At 56.8% G+C, this 10000-nt stretch overlaps 5 protein-coding genes across 5 annotated transcripts in view; all 5 read left to right on the forward strand.

The window, feature by feature from the left end:
- The window catches only part of PTSG_05966 (DEAH box polypeptide 34), a gene marked incomplete at both ends in the record, with an annotated part of 8034 nt that extends 6962 nt beyond the window's left edge, over positions 1-1072 (forward strand). Inside the window, 2 exons of the mRNA XM_004992802.1 lie at positions 286-561; positions 770-1072. Of these exons, the coding sequence (XP_004992859.1) occupies positions 286-561; positions 770-1072 (579 nt within the window). The remainder of the gene's footprint in view (positions 1-285; positions 562-769) is intronic.
- Positions 1073-1204: 132 nt separating this feature from the next.
- Positions 1205-2625, forward strand: PTSG_12372 (uncharacterized protein). Its single transcript, XM_004992803.1, has one exon. It carries the CDS (start codon positions 1396-1398, stop codon positions 1855-1857), a length of 462 nt encoding a protein of 153 aa, XP_004992860.1. The 5' UTR covers positions 1205-1395; the 3' UTR covers positions 1858-2625.
- A 221-nt stretch (positions 2626-2846) lies between these two features.
- PTSG_05967 (uncharacterized protein) lies at positions 2847-5094 on the forward strand. The gene is made up of 3 exons (XM_004992804.1): positions 2847-3105; positions 3356-3484; positions 3601-5094. Exons 2-3 carry the CDS (start codon positions 3431-3433, stop codon positions 4882-4884), a joined length of 1338 nt encoding a protein of 445 aa, XP_004992861.1. The 5' UTR covers positions 2847-3105; positions 3356-3430; the 3' UTR covers positions 4885-5094.
- An 813-nt stretch (positions 5095-5907) lies between these two features.
- On the forward strand, positions 5908-9055 carry PTSG_05968 (uncharacterized protein; the record flags this gene model as incomplete). The annotated part of the gene is made up of 5 exons (XM_004992805.1): positions 5908-7728; positions 7918-7990; positions 8198-8307; positions 8479-8563; positions 8817-9055. 5 exons carry the CDS (start codon positions 5908-5910, stop codon positions 8948-8950), a joined length of 2223 nt encoding a protein of 740 aa, XP_004992862.1. The 3' UTR covers positions 8951-9055.
- A 193-nt stretch (positions 9056-9248) lies between these two features.
- PTSG_05969 (uncharacterized protein) overlaps positions 9249-10000 on the forward strand; it is a gene marked incomplete at both ends in the record, with an annotated part of 7052 nt that continues 6300 nt past the window's right edge. Inside the window, 3 exons of the mRNA XM_004992806.1 lie at positions 9249-9359; positions 9666-9836; positions 9986-10000. The exon at positions 9986-10000 is cut by the window's right edge and continues 60 nt beyond it. Coding sequence (XP_004992863.1) covers positions 9249-9359; positions 9666-9836; positions 9986-10000 — 297 coding nt within the window. The remainder of the gene's footprint in view (positions 9360-9665; positions 9837-9985) is intronic.

A 10000-nucleotide genomic window follows, 5' to 3' on the forward strand; every position in this document is an offset into this window, starting at 1 on the left:
ACACACACACACGCACACACACACGCACTCACACACACGCAAACAGACAGACAGACAGACACACACACACACACACACACAGACGCACACGCACACACACACATGCACAGACGCACACGCACACGCACAGACGCACACGCACACGCATTGTCTTATTGCTTCTGATGTACTGCAATGCATCCGCTCACCCACATCCACCTTGCTCCCCTCTCCTAACTTCTTGCTCACTCCCACCCTTCCTCCTCTCCAAATCATACCCCACCCACCTCTAAACCACTGTGTCAGTTGCTGACAATGGCGCTGTTTGCGGGCAACCACATGCACCCCGTGACGGTCAACTCGAGCGCGGAGGACATGCCGGTCTTCTTCAACTTTGACAACAACACGGCCATCATGATGTCGGCGAGTGCCGCGGATTTCAAACTGGTGCACAAGGCGCGCATCATTGTGGACCGGCTGCTTATGCGCATGCTGTCGCCGGACTACGAGTGCTCGCAGGAGCTGCGCGCTTCGTTCCAGGAGTACCTCAACGTCCTCGCCAACATCCTCGACCTGCCAGAGGTGCGCTTGTGCTGTGTTGTGTTGTGTTGCGTTGTGTTGTGTTGTATTGTTGCGTGTTTCTGTGGTGCGTGTGTGTCCTTTCCACCATTCCCACGCCTGCTTGCCTCTCTGTCTGTGTCATGCTCCCTTCCTTTCACTCACTCTCATCATCCCGTGTCCACCCCAACCCCCCAACCCCTCTTCATCTTACACACATGCGCACGTGCAGCCGGCCAGTCCTCCCAAGCGCCAACAGCCGGAGAGGGCACCACAGCGCCACTCTCAGCCACCGCCGCCGCCCCACCACCATCAGCAGCAGCAGCAGCACTACCAGCCGCCTCCGCCCCCGCAACACCTGCCCCTGCACGCCCCTGCCCCACCACCGCAATACCAGCAGCAGCAGCAGCAGCAGCAGCATCAGGCGTATGGTGCGCCGTATCAGGCGAAACACGAGCCGCCCCCGCACGGGTACCACCACATCAGGCGCTCACCGCCGTACGCCCCGCACCCCGAGTCACCTCACCAGGTGTAGGGTCGGTCGGCACGGCACAACCCAAACGAAACCAAACAAGTCAATCCACGTGTGAAGTAAGCGCATTCATGCACCCTGCTTCAGCGTAACCCCCCTTCCCCTCTTTTTCGTTCGTTTTTTCCCTTCCCTCTTTCACTTTCAGGATCCCCCCCCCCCTCTTTTGAAGTGAGTGCTGTCATTCATTGTCACGCACTCTTCTTCTCTCCTTTCTTCTGTTCCCCTCTTTCACCCCATTCCTTGACCTTCCGACCTACCTCTTCTCTTCTTTCTTCTTCCCCCCCCCCCTCTTTCCACCCCTCCCATCGTTTCCTCCTCTTTCGTTGATGTTCTCCACGTTTTCCTACCGGTTTCCATCCACACTGCACAGCACAAGTCCGTGTTTCTTGTTCCTCTTTGTCTCCCCTCTTCCCGTTACTGTGACTTTTCTTTCCTCTCGTATCTTTTCTGTGGTCTCCCGTTCGTCCGACGCCCCGACGTCGTTTTCCTCGCTCGCCACCGCCATCGCCATGCCCCCTGCCGCGATCACGACCACGACCACGACCACCACGACCACGCACTCATCCACCGCCCTCACCTGCCACCACGACGCGTCTACTCACTGCCCTCACCACTGCCACCACCCACCGCCACCGCCACCGCCACCGCCCCCATCACCGCCTGAAGATGTAATGACGGCATGTCTGGGCCACGCCCACTTGTTGTCACAATCGCCCACCCGCTGGGCTTTTGATGATTGCTTCCGCTTTCGCTCCCCAAAGGAACGTGTGTCTCCACTGGTGAGCTGACTCTCCTTGGTGGCGCCGCGTCCATTGCAAACTCCTTTTGCAACCCATCACTGCATGTGCACACACGCTGCCGTGCCGTGGTGACCCTTTACTGGTTTTGGAGGCGGGCCATCACACGCCGCTTCGAACCCGACAACTCAGACGTGTGAACGTATGCGCGAGTGTGTTGAAGTGTGTGGGTGTGTGGGTGTGTGGGCGAGTGTGCGTGTGAGAGTGTGTGCGTGTGAGAGTGTGTGATTGTGTGTGATTGTGTGATTGTGTGTGAGTGTGGCACTTGATTTGTGGGTGCGCGCATGGCTGAGCTTTTACGTTGACGCCGTTTGATTTTTTTTCTGTTGTTGTTGTTCTGCCTCACATCTGCACCCTGAGAAGCACGCAGGCCTTTGTGCGTTGTGGAGTGTTGCCTGCGACATCCTCTGTTCACTTACAGGAGAGCAAGGTGGACGATGGCTGTGGATTCATGATTATGGTTGACTGTCGTTGACCATGGTTCTCCACAACCCGGCCACGTTGCTGTCGTGTGGTGGCGGATGTCTCTTGTCTGCACTCGGCGATTGCTTTAGTTTGTGCTCTTCCCCGTGTGCGTGTGTGCGGCAGCTGTGTGTTGGTCTCCGTTTGTTGTTTTCGTTACAAGGGTGTTTGCATTGCGGTACACATGTGCGTTGCGTTGCCTTGTGGCGCGACGTGTGACGTGTGACGTGCACATGAGCGCCCCGCGTGACATTGTTGCTGCTTTCTGTTGACCAATACACAGTGGACGAATGGGCATGCCGATGGGGGGAAACGCGAAGAGGAGGCGGAGTAAGCGATGGAGATGAGAGTGGAGAATGGAGGATATAGGGGAGGTGATGGTGATGATGGGAGTGCAACCACATCGACCATCCCCACACACCCGCGCACGCACGCATCTGAAAAAGACGCGGCACGACCATCATGACTCGATTCCTCTCTTCGCTCCTTACTGTTGTTTTCCTTTTCTTCGTTCCACACTGCGAAAAATCGTTCGTATGTCTTTTCCTCACAGCAGCAGCAGCAGGCGCTTACAGAAGCAAGCAAGCAAGCAAAGCAAGGCCAAGCTGGTGTTGTTCGTGTGGTGTGTCCCGCCCCATCATATCCAACAACACGCCCGCGCAGACACGCAGCACTTCCTCCTCTTCTCTTGTTTGCTAGTCTTTGCGTGTGTGTTGCTCGCTCTCTTGTTGCTCTCGACCTGACTTTCATCACCAGCAACGCCGCAAGCAAGCACAGGTGAGGCGACAAGTCACGCTACACGTGGGTTTGTTCGTTTGTGACTGTGAGCAGGGCTTACACGCGCAAGAAGAGAGATTGTGTGTGTGTGTGTGTGTCATGTGTGGCTTGCGTTGTGCAGACAAAAGTGAAAGAGGTGAGGACACCCAAAACGGGCAGTGTGTGTGTGTGTGTGTTCGTGTGCGTTGTGTCTCATTTCTCTCTCACTCTCTGTCTTTGTTTGTTGTGGGTTCATTGTTCTTCGCGCCAGCCAAGCGTCCTTCTTCATTGTAATCAACCCACAACGCACACACGCGTGCGCGGTGCCCACGGGGAACAAGGGGCCATGATTCATTCAAGCACAACTCTCGACACCGCACGTCCTCCCATTCAACAACAGGTGTGTGTGTGTGTGCGTGTGTGTGGTGTGCGTGTGTGCTGATGGTTTGATGGCACTCATAAGTCTCATGTGAATGAATGAACGTGCAATGGTGTGTGTGTGTGTGTGTTTTGCAGATGGCGGAACCACTTCGACCATCCACGCCAGAGCCGAGGTTACGGCCCTCGTTGATTCCACGGCACGTGGACGCCATCAACTCGCCGCCTCGCATGATCCACACCATTGGCATTGCGCGTAACGGGCATCGACGAGTGCGGCCGCACCCACGCCGGGCCACACCATCGTCCTCGGCGCTGTCATCGTCGTCATCGTCATCATTGTCGAGGAGAGCGCGCCTGGACAGCGAGGACGACAGAGGCGGCAGCAGCATGCGCACTCGGCGGCGGTCTGGCCGCTCGCGCTCGCCACTGCAGTTCCGGCCCCGCAGCCGACTCGATTCGTGGGGCGACAGCGGCGACGACGACGAACGGCGCCGGCGACCACGCACCATCATCGTGCGGCGCAACCTCATGGACCAGCAGCAGAGCGAAGGACACACTGGGCGGCAAGCGACCGGTACAAGCCAACACGGCGCGGAGACCAGGGAGACACCAGTTCAACCACAAGCGACCACTCCCGCCACGGTAACGGCAGCGGCGAGCAGGGACCAGCAGGCGTGGCCGCCACTGATCCGGCCATCGCCCGTCTTGCGGCCTGTCGCGCTGTACGATGTTCGCCATCATCAGCGTCACGCCATCGATACCAGCGCCACCATCAGCCACAAACACGACGACACCAGGGTGCAGGGCATGGTTTGGGTGCCGCCGTCTCTTTCATCCTCAACGGCATCCTCAACCACATCCTCAACCACATCATCGGCATCATCCTCTGAGTGCAAACCGGTCTTCTTCGACATCAAGGCGCCGATGGCGTTGGACAGGAGGGGCGCGTTCACCGCCAATTCAACGTGTCGTGTGAGCGCTGGTCGTGTCCACGACCAAGATGAGGACACCGTTCAGGGCGACATGGCGCGGCTGTCACTGACAACGGCACAACATAGCAACAAGGGCAACAGCAGCAACAGCAGCAGCAGCAACAGCAGCAACAGCAACAACAGCAACAACAGCAAGACCAAAACCGGTTTGGTGACGGTTGACAGTGGTGAAAGTGATTGCGGCACTGACGCAGCGACCAAGGCGTGCTGCAAGCCGCTCGCCAATGACAACAACAGCGACGAGGCGGGGACACGTTCCTTTGAAGGAAAGCTTATGGCGGATGATGGTGTTGATGGCGGTGATGTGATTGCGTCTGCACGGCGGTCGCTGCATGCGTTACAACAGCAACAGCGACAGAAGCGTGCAGGAAACAAGCCCACGCTTCAATTCCGCCCGCTCTCTCGCACGGCATCTCACTCGCCCTGACGTGGTGTGGAAAGGGTAACAGCGTCATGGCTCTAGGTGTCCGCGATGTTTTGTTTGTCTGTCTGGTTGGTTGGTTGGTTGGTTGGCTGGTTAGGTAGAAGTTTGTTCGGTGAAGGCTCTGGGGCTTGTTCGTTGGTCGACAACACCGTGCGTGTGCGTGAATGTGTGCATGCGACATGAAATGATCAATACACCATTTAAGCTTGAGAACAATTGAGGCAAGCGTCGCAGAACAAGAAGAAGAAGAAGGTGAACAAGCGGGCATGGTAGTCAAACACAACCAGCAAACAAGCCACAAGGGAGGAAGGTGTCAGTGGCAAAAAGGTCGCAGCCCAGAAGCAAACAGCAAAGCAAGCAAGCAAGGGGCAAAAAAAAAAAAGGCGCGCCGCGCAAACTGCAAATTGACGGTGATTTGACAAAAACAAAACGGCCAAAAAACCGGACGCGATGTTGAAATCAAAACAAAACGCACATCACCGCACTGACCAGAGATTAATCGTTGAAGACACCCATTAATTGTCGCTGCCTACCTGAACCTGACCTTCAAGGCGGGTCATTTGAGCCACCGAAGCGAAGCAAAACGCCACCCAAACGGGTTGGTGACAATGCGACGACGTCGCAAGAAGTGCGAGCAAGCAAGCAAGGCAAGCTGCGATTTGTTGTGGTGACAAAAGCAAGCAAGCAAGAAGCGAGGTGTGCGCGTGGTTGTGGAGACAAAAGCTTCGCAAGCAAACAAGCAACCAACAAACAACACAACCCCAACAAGCAACCAACAAGCAACCCAACAACAACCCAACACCAAGCACACACAACAACCCAACACACACAACAGACAGACAGCTGAGCAAGGAACCGCACGTCTCCGTCAGTCAGGCGGTCAGCCAGCCAGCGTGAATGGGATTTCATTTTCAGCGAGACGCCAACCAAGAGCACGACCGCCGCACACACGCGAAGCAGCATTGCGGGTGAGTTGCGCGAACAACCACCTGGCCTGGCATGAACAGATACAGCAACAACGGCACGATGCCACGCTCAACAACGGCCGACAAGAAGCAGCAGCAGCAGCAGCAGCAGCAGCAGCAGTCGTCGGTACGGTACGACAATGTACAGCAGCTGCGGCGTGAGGGCGACGAGTTTCTCGGCCAGCGACGTCGTCAGAGCAATCATCACAGCAGCAAGCACGCGATGCATGCCATGCGTGCAATGCAGGATGCGTGCGGACGTCGCCCGTCAGCGCCCGTACAGATGCAGATGCAGATGAGCAAGGCAAAGGAGCGAGCCGTTGCCATGCACGATGCATGTGCACGCCGTCCCTCCGCACCCGTGCCACTGCAGAGGCAGCAGCAGCAGCAGCAGCAAGGCAGCGCGAGTGCATCTCGCCGGCCCTCGCGTGCTGGCCACAGCGCAGGCGAGCCCCATTGCCGCCTGCTGCGGTCTATGGATTTTTCCGCGCTCATGGCACGCGCAGAGAGTGGCGCATCATCGTCGTCCCTCGCATCGTCATCATGCTCCATCGACGGCGGACGTGGCAGAGCGCGCCGCAGCAGAGAGTGCGCCGCTCCCTCCACAGATGACGCCGACAGCGAGGTGGATATCCTCGGGCCACGGCGCACGGCGAGCCCAAGCGTGGCATCTGCACGCGGCTGTGCCACCACGCGATCTGGCACCGCAACGCCGCTCGCCGGCAGCCCACGCATTCGCCGTCGTCATCGCCGCGGACACGCGCGCGCAGCCAGCACCAGTGGCGCCGCAACCAAGCAGGCAGAAGGTGCAGAGAACACGCCACCAAACTCGCCCCACCTCCGCCGCGAGCCCGCAGCAAGAGAGGCTGCGGACGCGACGCCGTCGTTGCCCTTCTCCTCCTCCTCCTCCTCCTCGTCAACCCGCGAGCAGCAAGAGGATGCGGTGCGCAGCGTGCTGAGCAAAGTGAACAGCATCGCCAGCGTGATGTCACCGCGCCGCCGCCGCAAGGTGCTGTCGAAGGTGCGCGCCGTGGCAGAGACGAGCCCCATCAGCGTTGCCGGTGCAGAGGCAGCGCTTCCAGCCGTGCTGTCCGCACAGCTCGTCTCCAGGATGGCCAGCATGCGCATGGGAGACGACGGGAGGCAGGAGACAGGTGCGAGGAGGGATGAGGAGGCAGACGCAGGCGGAGAGCAAGTGGGCGAACCGGGCAAACGGCGCCAGCAACAGCTGCAAGTACCAGCACCGCCCTCTCAACCGCCGATGTTGCGTGGCACAAGTAAGGCGTCAAAGGGCAGCAACTACCGGCTGGAGGCCTGTGTGACGGACAGCCCCATGCAGCGCGCAGATGCGTTGTCGCTGCTGTTTGAAGAGGAGAGCACGAGCGCGTACACGAGTGGCACTACGAGTAGCAGCAGTACCGCCAGCAGTGCAAGAAGCAGCAGTGTGTGGATGCACGGCCATGACAGTGCAAGCACTCGCAGTACTCGCAGCACTGCGTCCCATTTGACTGTGACGAGCGAGGAGGAGGACGATCCTGCTTACGCTGTCATCAACACGGGTGACTTTGACTTCTTCAGCAGTGACGACGAAGACGAAGGCGACGATGAAGTTGAGGTTGGCGCGCAGGGGCAGACGGTGCATGGCAATGACGGGCATGATGCAGAGGGAGGCGTGGTGGTGGGAACGAGTGCGTTGGCCCGTGCTGCTGCCATGCGCGATTCACGGCAGATTGCACAACCGCGCACATCGCCCAAGATGATGCGGCGGCGGCGGCAGAAGAAGGGAAAGGACAACGGGAGCAAGCACAAGGAGATGGCAATGCAGGAAAAGACAGCTGGCATTGAAGAGCCACAGTACGCCGACGTGCGGCTGGCCTCAAAGGTGTGTCAAATGCTTTGTTTTTGTTTTTTTGGAAGGGGGGGGGGAACAAGAAAGAGGGAGGAGGCTGGAGGGCTGGGCGACGCATGTGCATGTGTGTGTGTGTGTGCGTGCGTGCGTGTGTGTGTGTGTGTTGAGGGGAGTCACGTTCTCATGTGCCAATGTGGGTGTGTTTTGCTTTCACTCCTTCAGGCGCTTGCGCATGACTATGATACGGATGATGATGAGGACGGCGCGTACGCCCGCATCTCGCGTGTTCTTTGCGGTGAGTCAGAAAAGGGTGGAACGAACGGGTGTGGTTTGTCTTGATGCGTGTGTGCGTGCGTGTGTGTGTGTGTGCATGCGTGCGTGCGTGTGTGTGTGTGTGTGTGTGTGTGTGTGTGTGTGTGTGTGTGTGTGTGTGTGTGTGTGTGTGTGTGTGTGTGGCACGACCGAGTGATAATATGTTGCATGTGCGTGCGTTGAATTGTAGATGGGCTGTGGGAGAGCGGGTGGATGGACGCCAACGCCGGCAGCGACACCGATGATAGCGAGTTTGAGATTCACGACGAGGATTACGATCCAAACGCCGTGTACAGCAAGGTTGGTTCGTTGGGAGGGGCATGGCATTGTTAGAGAGGAAGAGGATGGGGAGGAGGAGCAGAGAAGGCGTGTGTTAGCTGTTTGACTGTTTGAGTTGATTGCTCATGGGCATTGATCAGATTGATTGACTGCTGCTGACGCTGACATCATGTGGTGACGTTGCATTGCTAGGTGATTCCAAAGGATCGGCGCAAGAAGACACCGCCTCTTCCGATTCGGCAGTACATCCTCAAGCACTACCGCTTCGCAGGGCAAGGTGTGTGTGTATGTATGTGTGTTTGTGTGTTTGTGTGTGTATGTATGTGTGTTTGTGTGTTTGTGTGTTTGTGTGTTTGTGTGTGTGTGTGTGTGTGCTCTCGACATTGTGTTGTGCTTTTGCATTTAACGTGTGCGGAGGATCTCTGTCCGCCCTTCTCTTCACTAACATACACACTCTCACACATACACACACACACTCACACTCAATCACACACACACGCGCGCGCATACATTCACTATCACGTATCAAGGCCCGGAACCCTCGGAGCTGAACGATCCGCGAAGAGCGCAGGCGCGTCGTGCCGCGTATCTGTACCGCCTCAAGCGCGGTGACCGCCGCCAAAACTCGCCGCAGCGGCACATTCGCGGCAACAAGCAGGCGTAGAGTGGCCTTGGGGGAAGGGGGAGGGATGCGTTGAGGCAGTGGATTGGGGGAAGCACACACTGTTGAGGGAGATCGAAGGAAGTTGAGGGAAGGAGACAAGTTGAGGAGAAGCATGCATAGATGCACGCTTCTTGTTCTTCTTCACATTGCTTTCTTCCACTTGTTTGTTGCTGTTTGGCTGGATTATTTGTGGGTGACATTACAATTATTCCGCAAATCCCGGGCTGAGCTGGAGAAGGTCAAAGACAGCAAAGCAACAACAAGGCGAAGAAGCAAAGCCACACGCAAAGCCACAGCCATGGATGAGGAAGATTGGGATGTGATTGTGGCAGAGCATGTGTTGCCTGCTGGAACAGAGCAGAATGAGCGCACCATGTTCATCCACATGGCATCAAAAGGCGCGAAGAAGGTACGTGCTTGTTGTTCTCCCTCTGCGCTTTTTACTGGTTGATCCACTGTGACGAAGCAAAGGAAACAAAACGGCGCAGCCACTCACGCAACCTTCATGTTGTTGTTTGTTGTTGTTGTTGTTGTTGTTGTTGTTGTTGTTGTTGCTGCTGCTGCTGTTGTTACTGTTGTTGTTGTTGTTGTTGTTGTTGTTGCTGTTACTGTTGTTGCTGTTGTTGCTGTTACTGTTGTTGCTGTTGTTGTTGTTGTTGCTGTTACTGTTGTTGCTGTTACTGTTGTTGCTGTTGTTGTTGTTGCTGTGTCGCAGGTTGATGTGTTCAAGCAGCCGTGGTGTCGGTTAAAGTGGTCCAAGGCACGTGCCAACAGATACCTTGCGTCCTCGCCCAACGGCGCATTCATCATTCGCCGCGCCACAACAAAAGGCCAATACGTGCTCAGCGTTCAAGCCGGCCCACGCGTCTGTCACGTCCTCCTCAGGGTAAGTCGGAGAGGTCAACAGAGGTGGTGGCAGTGGGTGGTATTGGTAGCATTGGACAGTCTTGCCAGCGCTGTGTGATCTCATACATACACGCAATTCTTGTTGATGATGATGTTGTTGTTCTTGGTTGCTGCATGCGTTTGGTTCAGGCGATTGCAAAGGAT

Source organism: Salpingoeca rosetta (genome assembly GCF_000188695.1).
Source record: "Salpingoeca rosetta unplaced genomic scaffold supercont1.15, whole genome shotgun sequence".
Taxonomy (NCBI): Eukaryota; class Choanoflagellata; order Craspedida; family Salpingoecidae; genus Salpingoeca; species Salpingoeca rosetta.

Excerpts from the sequence above, each read along its gene's own strand:
- PTSG_05967 (XM_004992804.1), top strand. The coding sequence starts at position 3,431 with ATGATTCATTCAAGCACAACTCTCGACACCGCACGTCCTCCCATTCAA. Across the intron at positions 3,485-3,600 it reads GTCCTCCCATTCAACAACAG|ATGGCGGAACCACTTCGACC; the intron begins GTGTGTGTGTGT and ends TGTGTTTTGCAG.
- PTSG_12372 (XM_004992803.1), top strand. The coding sequence starts at position 1,396 with ATGTTCTCCACGTTTTCCTACCGGTTTCCATCCACACTGCACAGCACA.